Below are 15051 nucleotides of genomic sequence, written 5' to 3' on the forward strand. Positions count from 1 at the left end.
CTCACAACTCTATACAGCAGGAACCAATCAAGTATTATCCCACTTTAACAGATGGAGAAAACCAGGGTCACATGTCTAGTAAGTGTCAGGACTAGGACAAAGGTCTTCTAACTCTAAGACCAATCCTATCATATGGGTCATACTTGTACTATGTTGAGGGACTGTGTGGGGTTCCAATAATACTAAGTAAGGCAAACAAAAGAAGAAGAGTACTTTTAAAGATATTTAATAAGACTTTTTTTCAGATCAGTACAAAAATTTTAAATACAAAAATGATTTGCTATTGACAAGTCTCAAATCTACAGTGGAAACTCAATAAAGTTACCAGTCTTTTCACTCTTTGACATATTCTGCAAGATATTTGTGGTTAGGCACCCACTAAAGTTATTTCCCTCCCCATAGGTTATCATGCTGCATTAAAACTCTGTACTTAAATAATGGTAATGTCAGTTTTTGTCCATTTTTCTATCGTCAAATTCTAGTTAATTTTGAATTAAATAGAGATTATGGTTCAGAACATATTCATGTTAAATCTGCTTTTACACCAAAGCAAAAGTATAACATGTAACACTTACAGGGGAAACACAGACATATAGATAACTATTTTAAACTCTTTTTTTTAAATTAAGTGAAAAAATTCATCATTTTGCTCTGAGATTAGCACCATTGTAGAACAAACAGTACTTGCATAGGATTTTTCCTCTCCCTCCCCATCATCTACAAGTTAGAAGCTTATGCCTGCTAATATACAAATTTAGGCAAATAAGTATCACAACCAATAAATAAGTTTGGAAGCAACTATTATCAATGATTCTGATAAGCAAAATTTCATTTCAACTGATTAGGAAATTTCTCCCCACTTTGGTGGAGAACTAACTGGAATGCATATATATATATGGAGACTCTTTCACAAATGAGTTGCCCCAGTTCTCCATTTCAAGTCAATTTGAATGCATCTACTCATACACCAGATGGGACACTGATCTGTATTGTGCCGTGTGTGGTTTATTTGTCCCACCAAAAACCTAACATTCTTGTCATTTTAATCATTTGAGAGAATAGACATAAAAACTTTATATCCATCAGATGATATCTGCTGTGATACTGAATACTGTGGCTTCTTTGAATGAAAACCTTTGGCATTTAGCTAGTAGTGAATAAGTTATCTTGTGGCAATATATTCATTTATTTTCAGTCCTCTTACAAAGAAACTGTACTTCTATACCTCACATAGAGAATGTACATCAGGTCAAGAAGAAAATTTTTCCGGATTAGTTAAATTAGTTTACTGATTAGTTATAACTAGTTCCATTAGAAGTCACTTGCATTGGACATATACACCATTCACTGTGTTTATACCATGTTTATCTGTATATTTTCCCCTCATTTCTTTCTTCTCTTCCACATTCTGAATTTTGAGGACATATAATGTCTTTATTCTCCACATTATTTATCCCATAGGATACTAAGAAGGAAATAGATTTGAAGAGGCTCTTTTTTATTTCTTTGAGACCAGAAGAAATGATTTACTACTGACAAGTCTCAAATCTATAGTGGAAACTCAATAAAGTTACCAGTATGTTTATACTTTGCTATAATCTTAAGATATTTGAGGTTAGCTACCCCCTAAAGTCATTTCCTTTACCATAGGTTATCTTACTGCATTAAAACTCTGTATTTAACAAATAGGCCAGTTGAGCATGTCTATAGGTTTCTGGGTGATTACTTAGATGCAATTTAAGTGTTTTTCCCTTTTCTGAAGAAATGAAACCTATACGAATGTCCTGATCCAAAGCCTTATCTTGATTCTTTAAGGCTATCCCAGTAAAATGGAAGCTGTGGCAGGTTTTGCCATACTGGGAAGTCTTCATTTGTGGGCCTGATGGACTACATTGTCTGAAAACCAACCTAGCTAAGTTTGCAGAGTGTTATCACCATACTGGCTGCAGTGTGAGGAGATTTTCAATGGCAGCGCTCTTGAAGATCACCTATTAAATTTAGAGGAGCTGAGATCTAGAAAAGCTATTGAGAAAGGGTTATTTGTCTTCTTTATAGCTGCAGTTTCACAGTGGTTATTTTCAGTGGAGAGGATGCCCAGACTGATAAAATTGTAGATTTTTGAAGTAGTGAAATAAGAATTGTTGGGGCTTTAAAAATTTTTTTTGGTCTAGTTCTTTAACTTTCATTGATGTAGGGAACTAACTACCAAAAAAGAAGGTCCTCTTACTGGTGCAGATTGGACACTGTTTTGCAATTTATAGATTTAAAATTGCTTATTAGCAACTTTAGAGTTTTCAGTGATTTGTCCAGGTGTGTGTGCATGTGTGTGTGTCTGTGTGAAACAGGACTTGAATATATAAAGGTCCTGATCCAAAACCTTATCTTGGTATGAAGATGATTCTTGGTTCTCTAAGGCTATCCCAGTAAAATGAAAGCTGTGGCAGGTTCTGCCATACTGGGAATATATCTTCCAACTCCTAGGACATCTCTCTATCTACTTTGTCACACTGTCATGCAAGAACACTAAATTAAGTATAGAGATGGAAAGGCATGTATATCAGTCTGTGGTAAACTTTTATCATGCCATCTTCTTAATCTAGAGGGCAGCATAAAAATCACATGTTGTTATTGTCCTCTGAAATTCTTATTGGGTCTTTAGCAGTTTACTTTTATAAGAACAGTTCTTAACATCCTGTTTCTGCACATACTTCAGAAAACCATGGGTGCTCTTACTTCTAAGTTTCAGAGACTGATTTTCAAATCAAAATTTATTTTTCCATATAATTCCAAAGGTTTTTTCTCTGTATGTAAAGGAATGATTGAGGTTTTTTTTTTTAAAGGTAATTTGTAACCTTAAAAAAGTTTGAACTGAATTAAGACCGTTATTGCTATGGGCAAGAAAGTCCCTTTGACGTTGAAAAGTGATTGAGAAATTGTGGTTTGTCTTCTCTCTGGCTGTGACTTCACAGTGGCTATTTTTTTTTATAAATATACATTTGATATACAATTGATACCTGCTAATGAATATTATACAGTCTGAAGGTTACTGGGGTGGGGTGAGGAACATGTATTTCATTGACCCCAATATCTTTTCTCCCCAAATAACTTCAAGTTGGTTTGTTGTTGTTTTCGTTTTGTTTTTGGTCTAGTTAGATTTAGTAAGAAATAATAGAAACCAAAACATATGGAAGAAATCTCAGGGGAAAAAAATATTTCAGTAATAAACAGGTTAACCACCATTTTCATTTTCCAGTGATCTTGTAAGCATCTTGAGGATACAGCCCATGACTTGTCCTTTTGTGTCCTCCATAGCTCTTCTTGCAGTGCTGAGTATATCGTCTCAACATCTTCTGGGTGCTTACTTAAGAGATTCAGTGGCTTCCACTGAGTGACAACCCTGCTCCGAGTCAGAATCCTGCTGCCAAACGCTCAGCAGCTTATTGGAAGGGAGTCATCCTCTGTATGGTATACATTGCCTCAGGTTACCTCTCCCAGGTCAGTGTTACTACATAATTGCCCCCTTCCTGTGTTTCACTAGTAAAATACTTGTGAAAATATGGGGTAAACAATGCAAGTAAATGCGGCATGTGAATTTTTTGGTCATTGATGCTTCTTTAAGATTTATTCTTGCGTAGTTTTAAGTAAACAATGTGAATGAATGACTTGTGTTAGCTATGATCCTTCATAATGAACTATTTTGACTGAACTTTAGAAAGCATGGTATTGTGGAAGTGTATAATGTATATTTGCTAATATGATTTCTGTGGGTACAAGAACATCTGTTAGAAATGTGATACATAGATTCTTCTGTCATTTTAATAACAAGCTCTGCAGAACATTAAACTTGCATTTTTATTGTTTTTGTTTTTTGGCTTTTTTTTTGTATATGATGGTCCAAACTTCCATTTAAATATAATTTTTCAACAGTATAAACCCTTTGAAGCAATTATGTGTTTTGTGTTTGATTTTTCTCTGTCACTTCATTTTTTTTCTTTTGCTGTCTTTTTTTTCTCACTTTTTTTTTTTTTACCTTTTTTTGTTTCTTTAAATTTACATGGGATATAATAAATATCCTGAAAAAGAGGAATGGACATATTGTCCAGCATATAGTCCAGCAGCTTGCTCTGAAGGCATCTGGAGAAAAACCCGGTCCCCGGGTCTCAGCTGCAACACAGCACTCCCTGACGCCTGGTCTAGAAAGCCCTTTTTGTACTCATCATATGTGTACATCATTGGGTCATTGTTCTTGAACAAAGCGACCCATACATTGCCACCTTTGCAATGGACATGGTATGCAAAGTAGTAGACACCAGGGACCTCGCAGGTGAAGATGCCCGTCTGGGGGTTGTAGTTCTGCCTTCCGTTGTAAAGCAATTTGTCAAACTTAACTGGGGCCCCCACTGGTGGGAAGGGCGTGGTCAGCTCAGCTGTAAATGCAGGCATCTCATAAGCTATGCCTCCGTTTTTGCCTTTCTTGCCTCCATAGGCATGTGGGGTTTTCACTCCATCAATCCCTGGTCCCACTTCTGGCAAATACTCTCCATGGGCTGGTGGTGTAGGAGGCATTACAGCTGGGGGACCTGGGGGCCCTGGAGGTCCTGGAGGCCCTGGAAGGCCGGGCTGGCCTTGAGGGCCAAGAGCCCCAGGCTTCCCTGGCGGTCCATGCAGTCCTGCTACCCCAGGCTTTCCTACCCCAGGGAACCCAGGAGGACCTGGTAGGCCTGGTTCTCCTTTGGGACCTGGGATACCAGGAGGTCCAATTGGACCACTTGGTCCCCCAATTCCTGGAATTCCAGATGGGCCTTGTAAACCCTGATCTCCTGGGATTCCTGGTTCCCCTTTAGGTCCAATGAGCCCAGGGGCTCCAGGGATGCCTGGTAAACCTTTATGCCCAGCTTCCCCTTTAGGCCCAATTGGACCTGGCAAACCTCTCATGCCTGGGGGTCCCACTTCACCAAGGAATCCTGGTTTCCCTGGAAAACCCTGTAACCCCGGCTCACCTTTGGGACCCAATGGTCCTTGTGGCCCCACAGCTCCACCTTCTCCTTTGGGCCCTGGGAAACCAATAGCACCTGGAGGTCCCATGGGACCTGGAATTCCAGGCAACCCTGGCTCACCTGGGGGCCCCCCCATTCCAGGTGCACCTGCAGGACCTTTCTCTCCTCTAGGTCCAAGAGCTCCAGGAAGACCCCCCATACCTCGGTCACCCTTGGGCCCTGGGAAACCTGGTTTTCCAACCCCTGGGAGACCAGGAGGTCCTGGCAACCCAGGCAGCCCTTGCTCCCCTTTACCACCAGGGAATCCTGGTCGTCCAGGGATGCCATCCTGACCTGGCTTTCCAACTCCAGGCACACCAGGTGGTCCTTGAATGCCAGGAACACCTATAGGACCCTGTGGTCCTGGTTCACCTTGAAGGCCTGGTTTGCCTAGAGGACCCTGTGGCCCTGGAAATCCTGTCACCCCTGGTTTGCCTATTCCTGGAAGCCCCACAGGCCCAGGAGGTCCATGCATCCCAGGGGGACCTTTTAGTCCTGGCAAACCTGGCATCCCAAAGCCCTTTTCTCCTTTAGGCCCCTGAAGACCAGGAAGTCCTGGCTGTCCTTTGGGTCCTGGTTCGCCCTTGGGTCCTGGTTGTCCTGGTATCCCTGGGCCGCCTGGCTTTCCAATGCCAGGAAGTCCATGAGGCCCTGGAGGTCCTTGTGGCCCTGGCATGCCCATAGGTCCAATCTCTCCTTTTGGTCCTATTTCACCTTTTGCCCCAGGCATTCCCACGCCTCCAGGTTTTCCTGGCATTCCAGGCATACCTGGCTTGCCAATCCCTGGATAACCTTGTGGGCCTGGTTTTCCTTTGATTCCTGGTATCCCATGACCTGGTAAACCTGGGGGTCCAGGTGGTCCTCTTGGGCCAGGTTCTCCACGGGGACCTTGCTCTCCTCTTAAGCTGGCTAATGGTATTTCTATTGAGAGAGAGAGAGAGAGAGAGAGAGAGAGAGAGAGAGAGAGAGAGAGGCACGGTGAGATCCATTCTATTAATCTTAATATCAGTGAAGTTGAGGCCCTGCTTAGTTCAGTTAAATTAAGAAACTATTTATTTAGTAGGATAATGAACAAGGATGGAAAGAGTAGGAACCATAATGCTATACTTTAAGAGCATCACAGTGAATAAAGCTGACACTTCATGGAAGCATAGTTTTAGAATATGAAAAGCTCCGATGGTTTTTTTTTTTCCCCTTGGGGGCTGGCTAGTAAAATGATGCTGCTCTTCCTCCTGACTTCCCAAGAAGCCAGTTACCTACACTCAAAACATGACAGCCATCACTGACTCTTCTACAGGAAGCCTTTCCCAAGCTTTCTTAATTCTAGCATCTCCCCTCTCTTCTTTATTTCTTATTTATCCCAAATATAGCTTGCTTGTACATAGTTGTTTGCATATGTCTCCTTCATTAGATTGAAAGCTCCTTGAAGGCAAGAACTGTCTTTCACCTCATTTTGTATCCCTAATGCTTAGCACAGTGCCACACATAGGCAGTACTTAATAAATATTTATCGACTTTGCTCCCTCTCAAATCTAGTTGATTGACAAGACCTGTCTATTCTATTAACACTATATCTCTCACAGTCATCCCTTCCTTTCTAGTATTAATGTCCCTCCCCTAGTTTGGGATGTCATTATTTCTTGTCTTAGCTGCCATAATTCCCTCCCAGCTCATTCTCCTCTAAACCATCATGAAGTTGCCAAATTAATCTTCCTAATACACAATTTTGATCTTGCCATATCCCTTGCTCAAAGATCTTTGATGCTTCTCTATTATCTTTGGAATAAAATTAAAACTCCCCAATTTAGTGTTCAACTGTTTCTTGCCTACCTTTCCATTTATGACTTTCTTTTATATTAAGCTTCAGATTAGACTCTTCACTGTTTGGGAGACACATCTCAAGCTTTCCCTTCATGATTCATACATCTGGAATACATTGTCTTTTCTGTCCTTCAAAGCTTGGTTTCAATGGCATCTCTTCCTGCAGAATCTTCCTTGATCCTTCTAGACAGTGTGATTGCTTCCTCATCTGAATTCCCAGAACACTTTGTGTACTGACTTATTGAACCATACTCTGTATTAAATGCATTTGTATACTTATCTCCTCTCTTCTACTAGAGTATAATCTTTTTGAGGGTAGAGATCCAGTTTCCTTATCTTTGAATCATCCTAAGGAGCTGTCTTATGGGCAGTTAAGTGGCCCAGTGGATCAAGTGCTGGGCCTGGAGTCAGGACAACGTATCATCCTGAATTCAAATCACACACTTATTAACTGTGTGACTCTGGGAAAGTCACATAATGCTGTTTGCCTCAGTTTCCTCACCTCTAAAATAAGCTGGAGAAGAAAATGGCAAAGCATTCCAGTATCTTTGCCAAGAAAACTGAGGTCAGGAATAGTCAGAAACAATTGAAAAAAAAAACCCCAAAACTAAAAGGAACCAAAAAGGAGCTAACACAACGTCTTGTACATAGTAGGCATTTTTTAAATGAGTGAATGAATAAAATATCAAATGGAAGGAAGATGTATTTTCTATCTTCCCAACTCTGAGTATAGGGATCATAGGAATATATCTAGAGTCAGAAGGAACCTCAGAGGTCATCTAATCTAACATCTTAATTTTCCAAATAAGAAATTGAGGTATAGGTGGGTGAAATGACTTGCCCAAGGGCACACAGGAACCAAATATCAGAGGTGGGATTTGAATCCAGATCCTCTGACTCCAGAACCAATGTTCTTTCTACTGTACATCATTGGGGTGAGACTAATATGCTGGGATTTTTGATAATTATGTATACCTCCTCACAAAAGATGAGTATTATTCTGTTGTGTGTGTACAGTATTATAATATTTCACAATGCCCTTCTCTCTAGAATTAAAGAGACTTACTTAAGTTTTCTAAATTGCACCTTTCTTCCATAAATTCCTTAATTTGATAATTCAATATTGTAATACTTTGTGAAAATCCTAATTTTAGGCACAAAGGCAGATGAAATATGTGACTATAAGTGATAATCATTATCAACAACAGGAATAATGATAATAATGGTAATGAAATTGAAATAAACTCAAAATGTAAAAAATCTTGTTTGTCTATGCTAAATTGGGTCATGAATAAATGAAATACTGAGATAATAGCAAATACACATTCTGGCTAACAGCAATGACCATTTCTGATCACTATATATATTATTTTATATATTAACACATATTATAGTGTAAACATTATATTACATATATTATCATATGCTCTTATGTATTATTTATATATATATTTCTGATCATGATATCTTTTATATATACAGGTGCTAGCAGGGAGCAAAATGATTTGATGTGGTTCTCATTCCTTCATTTTTCTTTGTTCAATGTATGGTACTGATCCTAATCAGTACAGAAATGACCAAAATAGAATCATTAGTAGGAAAAGGAGGAAAAGCAAATCCATAGCTTGGATTATCAGTCCCTAAACAACCAAGAATTGACTGTAACTTTCCACATGCTAGTATGTCACATACTCCTTTAGGAAGTCAATTTACTACTTTGTATTAAATTATAGCATCAGGGAATAAAGAAAGTAGGCTTGCTTGGTATGTGTTCCCTTAGGAATTTCAGATTTTTTCATCTACCCTTTAGCTAAACTTTTGTTTTTGCCTTCCCCCCCCCCCCCATAAAACATGAATTTCTTGAGTCTTTTTTCTGTTTATATTCCTAATGTATAATGATTGGCACATAGTAAGCACTTAATAAATGCATTTTTCATTCATTTTCCCTTTGATTCAAGTTTTTAAAAAATGATTTCATAATTGCCAATCTAATGACCTTTTCTCAGTCCGCATCCTTCTTCACCTCTTTGCAACCTTTGACACTATTGATCACCCTCTTTTCTGGATAATCTAGGTTTTGGAGATATTATTCTCTCTAGGTTTTCCTCCCACCTGTGTGATCACTCCTCAGTCTTCTTTTGCTGGATGGATCCAGGCTATGCCTGCTATCTCTGGATATCCATTAAAGTTTTGGTTGTCCCTCATGCCTAGAATGTTCTCTCTCCTCACCTCTTGTCTACTTCCTTCCCTGGCACCCTTCAAGAATCAGCTCAAATCCCAGCCTCTGTAGGAGGTCCTTCCAGTCTCTCCTCTTGCCCTCTCCCAGGGCCTTTCTTCAGTTTAGACAATATATAACTTGCATGTATACAGTTATTTGCATATTGTTCATGTCAATGGTTGTCCATATTAGAATGTGAGCTCATTGAAGGAAGGGACTGTATCCCTTCCCCAGCTCTTAGTACAAAGTCTAGCATATGTAATTTTTTTATTTTTTTGCTTTTTGGAGGGCATTTGGGGTTAAGTGACTTGCCCAACGTCCCATGGCTAATTTTTTTTTGTGTTAAGTGTCTGAGGACAGATTTGAATTCAGGTCCTCCTGACTCTAGGGCTGGTGCTCTATTGACTGCGCCACCTAGCCACCCCTAGCATATGTGCTCTTAATAAATGCTTGTTGATTGAGTAACCATCTATTCTTTCTCTTTTTAAAAGGCAATCCCCCTAAGCATTGTGTCTTATTTTAGAAAGTGAGAACCTAAAAAGGCCTTAGCCTAAGAGGGCCAGGGTCTCCCATTGCATGCTGGGCCATCTCCAGTCATCCTGATGAATATCTGGCCGCTGGACCCAGATGGCTCTGGAGGAGAAAGTGAGGCTGGTGACCTTGCACAGCTCTCCCTCACTCAAATCAAAGTCAACTGCAGATCATGTCATCATCTCCCCGATATCATGGTCCTCTTCAAGAATGAAGGACAAATACACAACTCTTTGTACAGTTCTTGGTGCGGTGCCTGACACTCTGTAGGTATTTTACAAGGACAAACAGAAAACTAAAAAGTAAAATTCAAAACATGCTTTTCTCACCCTTTCTATCCTCAGGAACATAGATCAGAAACCATAGATCTAAACCAAAGGGAAGTCAGAGACTCTCAAATCCAGGGGTGGGGAACTTGAGTCCAAGTTTTATAGAACAAATCCTTTTATTAAAGGGATTTGTTCTGTGAAGTTTGGATTTAGTCAAAGGGCTGTACTTGAGGACGTAGAGGGCCACATGTGGCCTTGAGGCCACAGGTTCCCCACTCCTGCTCTATCTAGTCCAACCTTTCCATTTTATAGATTAGGAAATCTGAGGCCCCACTATATTATAAGCAGAGGTAATGTCTTCTTTATCTTTCATTCCAGTACCTACCACAGTAGTCTATCCATAGCATTCCCTTAATAAACAACTGTTAAAAAAAAAAAAGAATTTGCAAGTTGTTATTCATTTTGACTTTGCCCATTCTAATTCATGTTGCATACTTATAGCCAAAGGAACTTTCCTGAAGGAAAGACCACAAGGAGTCTACTCAACCAACTCCAAAGGCTGCCTCTAGGATAAAATATAAACTCTTCTGATTCGCTTTTGGAAGCCCTCGGCAACCTGGCTCCAGCTCATCTTTCTAGTTCCTTGAACAGTACTCCCCTTTCCACATGGCAATCCAGTCGAATTAGTCTTCTCTCACCTTTACAAAAAAACACTCCAGCTCTCTTTGCAGGGGCTTTCCCTCATGCCTGGAATGCACTTCATCCTTAAGCCTGCTTTGGAGAAGTGCTCTCTTCCCTTAAGATTTAGCTCAGGCATCATCTTCTGCATCCCACCCATCATTTTCTGATCCCTCCATCTGCGAGTGTTGTCAGTTCCAATACACTTGAATTGTGTGTGTGTGTATTAACTTTATATTTGTGCTGCATGTATTTACATATGGACTTCTCTCCTTCCCATTAGAATGTAAGTGCTTTGTGAGTAGGGATTGATTTCTATTCATTGAATTTATATCTTCAGCACCTAGTACTTCGCCTTGTATGCAGTAATTGCTTAGCAAGTACTTATTGATTAATTGATTTTACCTTTGCTTTTCTTGGGAGCTGCCTCCTTGCCCATCCTGGGCACCTGTGGAATTTCCTTCATATACTGGGGTAGGTGTGGGTATTCTTTGCCATACTGCATGGGGGGCATCTCCTTACCCATGGGAAGGCCATCTTTGCCCAAAGGCATGTGAGGTACTTGTTGTCCCAGGGCCTGGTATTGGGGTATCTGAGCTGGGATTTGAGGTGGAAGCTGTTTGATCCCATAATAGGCACCGCCATGAATGGACCTGATGAAACTGAGATAAATGAGGATCACCACTCCCAGTAGCTGTAGAGGGGTCAGGGGAACAGCCATCACCTGTGGAAGGAAAGAGACGTGTCAACATTGTGAAAATCTGAAGACTGATCCTATTGGGGGTGTGATAGTCTAAAAGAGCCAGTCAGAGAAACTGATAATTCTGCAGGAAGTCACTATAAAGGAGACTGAAAGGGGGTGAAAGGAGATACTGCATGCTAAAGGAAGAAATAGCATGAGCTGGCAAATGGAGGCAGTGGGTGGTGATGGGAGCAAAATCCTTAAAAAGATCCGATGACCTCTGGGGTGGCCAGGTGGCCCAATGAGTAAGAGCGCTGGCCCCAGAGTCAGGAGACCCGGTATCGGTTCCGGCCTCAGATACTTAACACCCACACAAAAAAAATGGCCGTATAACCTTGAGCAAGTTACCTAACCCCAATTGCTTTAAAAAAAAAAAGATCCAATGACCTCCTCCAACTTGGGATTTAAGCTTTAAAAGAAACAATGATGATACTTTGAAAGATCTGTAGTTTCATGAGTATGCCAATGAAGATGGACAGAGCTAATAAAAAAAAAAGAAGTCAGTTTTTTCACCCATTGAACAGGTCACCTGTTACTTCAATTCTGTCCGTTTAAGTGTGAAAATTCAGGCTACCAAGGAACAAGAGAAACCTTCCTAATTAAAGAAAATACGTATGATGCTATTATTTCTATTATCTCTAGAGTGAAATGCCATTTTTTAATTGATTTTGATAAATTAAGGTGACTAGATGGTACAATGGATAGAGTGCTGGATTTGTAGTCAGGAAGACCAAGTCCATGTCTCCCCTCAGCCTCAGATACTTGCTAGCTGTTTGACCCTGGGCAAGTCACTTAACCTCTTTGTGACTCAATCTGTCCACTTGCAAATTGAGAGAATTATACTCTGTGGTCTCTGAGGCCTCTTCTAGCTCTAAATCTGTGATCCTGTAATTCTGTAGTAAAACTTCCTTAAAGTGTATTGCATTAATTTTGGGGGACCTTGGATAATCACTTAACCTCTAAGGACCTCAGCTTCTAAATCTGTAAAACTATAGACTTGAAAAAAAATAATTACTTCTGCTTAAATGATTTTTGATAATTAGAGTTCAATCACTAATTTAAAATTTACCTTCGAACTATCCATGAAGGGAAAAGTTTATAAGTAAATTCAAAATATCAGATAGGTGTCTGATTTATGCTGAAAACACTGTTTACAAGTAAATACTATTTATTTTAATATGAAATCTGTGCTAGTGTGTTGCCCTCTTATCTATTTGAATTACACATGTTTTGTTTTGAAGGCAAATAGTATCATTCAGAAGGAAAGAGAATAGTTAAGTATGTGCTCAGGATGTGTAAGAAGCTTTCTAAAAGAAACTGGGAATTGACAAATGTGGTCCAAGGGTCCATAGGTCTGGAGTTTCCTTCTGCTTGTCCTTAGGAAAAAGACTTCCTGGCTGTCCTGGGAGTGGGGAGAAGAGAAGCACTGTACTGAGTCTTTCTGTTTAACATGTAGGGATGACTGGCAGTTAAATTTGGGATTACAAAATTCTAAGAGGTCGAGGCTCTTGGATATTCAACCTAAGACTCTATCTGAGGGGACTGGATCCAGAGGGAGAGGACCTAAGACCAAAGGGAAGACAACCCAGCTCTTAGAGCTGAGGTGGGACTAGGAACCTGAGGAGGAGAAAAGGGCCTGAATATTCAAGAGAGTGAGCTCTTTTAAAATCTAGGTGCTTGTTGAATCAAGGACTGGTAGAATGAGAATGATCTTTAAGAATTTTCTTTTTTGCCTTTTTTTTTGGAGGGCAACTGGGGTTAAGTGACTTGCCCAAGGTCACATAGCTAGTTTTTGTGTTAAGTGTCTGAGGCTGGATTTGAACTCAGGTCCTCCTGACTCCAGGGCCAGTGCTCTATTCACTGCACCACCTAGCTGCCCCAGAATGAGAATGATCTTGATGCAGGTGTGGGTAGCCTCTCATAGATCCTACAGGCTTCCCTAGCTTTCCTTTCTTTATATATAGCTTGAAGCAGGGTTCTCATACACACATAGTTCTCTTCCCCTGATTTCCTTAACATAGGGTAAATATGAGGTTTAGGAATTCCCTGGTCATACCCCAAAAAACTAGGATAAGCAAGAGGAATTTGGGGAGGTGACTAGAGGCAGAAGTCTATAGGAGAGCTTAAGTTTTTCCTTTTATTTTCCCTCTGTTCAATATACTACATGACCACAGTATGCTGAGTACCTGGGTCTTGTGGATGTAGGGGTCATTAAAAAAAGAGAGCATATTAAAGATGTGCTATTTCTTATCATTATTTAGCTAAATTTTAAACCTAGTCAGTGCTAGTACTCAAATCTGTTGTGGCTTGCTTATAGAGATTGGGGGGAAGTTAGGGAGAGAGTGGTTTATGTGTTTGCAGTCTGAGTGTCCTTTCGTGACCAATGTTGAGACAGCAGATTTTTGGGAGGTTTCCCCATATAAGTTCCAGGGAGAAACTGAGTTGACTGCTGAATTGTTGACTCAAGGAGAGCATTATCAAACAAGCAGCTTGGATATTACAGCCCCTTGGTAATTAATATAGCAATACACTGATTTTTGATGGCCTGAAGATGGGCACATGAACCAGTTGGGTTGCTTACCTTACTGTGGCACCCTGTATATCACGCTTATAACTGTACTAGGAGCTTTTTACAAATATTACCTCACTTTATCCTTAAAACAACCCTGGGAGTTGTTTATTCCTATTTTACAGATGAGGATACTGAGGCAAACAGAGGTTAAGTGACTTACCTAGGATCACACAACTAGTAGGTATCTGATTGCCAAATTGAATTTGGGGCTTCTTAGTTCCAGGTCTGGCACTCCATCCATTTCACTACCTACTTGTTTATGGACACATAGTCCCTAACGTAAATTATATGAATTATATAATTATATGAAGCTCCTTTTCATAAAAGAAGAAAGGAGCTGCCTTGGAAATTTGATGGTATTTCCTTATGTATGGTGAAACGTAATCCGAGTAGATGACCACTAGATGGCAGACGAAATCCATGTTGTTGAACTTGTTCTGTGACTTTTTTTTAAGTGTACTTATTAAACCCTGGGAATGTGCTTTCTTTTCTTATACTCTATGGATCCTGAAACTCAAAAAATAGCGATGTATATAAAGCCTATGAAACTATGGCCTCTTGCCACAATGTTCATTCAAAGGGAACCAAATCTTTACATTTGTTAAAACTGGTATCCTACAGAAAACTATTTAGAAACAACTTGAATTTTATTCTGGTGGGACATTGTTTCCCAGATTTCTCACACTAATATTTTCTTTTTATTCCATTCTTTAGGATCATTTATGTCGTTCTATTATTTGGTAATATTAAGAATGTCAGCAGATACGTATTCATTAATCTATTTAATAGAAATCTCAATTACAAACCTTACTGCTTTGAAATATTTCTAAGTTTAATAATGTTATCTTTTTTGATTGGAAAATCAGAACAAATAGATATCTGATAAACTCTCAATTCTGTAATTTTAAGTTATCAATTTTAGGAATATTTTGTTCACCAAGATAAAAAAGTACATAGCAATAAATTGATAGGAGATAGAACTTACTGATTATTATTCATTGAATGAATTTATAATTGCTGTGTCTCAGCTGGAAAAGACTACCAAAAAATTGAAGTAATAATAGTTATGCATTCATAAATGGAATATTTTTTTCTAGTTCACTTGTCAAATCTGTTGTGGGAAAGCAACAGGTATAAATGACATCCAACTATAGTTAAGAACAGAAAAAAAACCTTAGAAATCA

At 39.6% G+C, this 15051-nt stretch overlaps 1 protein-coding gene across 8 annotated transcripts in view; it reads right to left on the reverse strand.

Annotated features, from left to right (window-relative positions):
• Positions 1 to 210: 210 nt before the first annotated feature.
• COL8A1 (collagen type VIII alpha 1 chain) overlaps positions 211 to 15051 on the reverse strand; it is a 226385-nt gene continuing 211544 nt past the window's right edge. For 7 of the 8 annotated variants that reach the window (XM_069065369.1, XM_069065372.1, XM_069065370.1 and 4 more), the window contains 2 exons: positions 10959 to 11277; positions 211 to 5957 (listed from right to left, as the gene is read on the reverse strand). In XM_069065369.1, the coding sequence (XP_068921470.1) occupies positions 4051 to 5957; positions 10959 to 11274 (2223 nt within the window). In that variant the 5' untranslated portion in view covers positions 11275 to 11277 and the 3' untranslated portion in view covers positions 211 to 4050. The remainder of the gene's footprint in view (positions 5958 to 10958; positions 11278 to 15051) is intronic. The other variant, XM_069065374.1, reaches the window with a different exon arrangement.

This window comes from Petaurus breviceps, unplaced genomic scaffold, assembly GCF_028583685.1.
Source record: "Petaurus breviceps papuanus isolate PSGF00001 unplaced genomic scaffold, PetGlider_PUasm1.0 90683, whole genome shotgun sequence".
In the NCBI taxonomy this organism is placed as follows: Eukaryota; Metazoa; Chordata; class Mammalia; order Diprotodontia; family Petauridae; genus Petaurus; species Petaurus breviceps.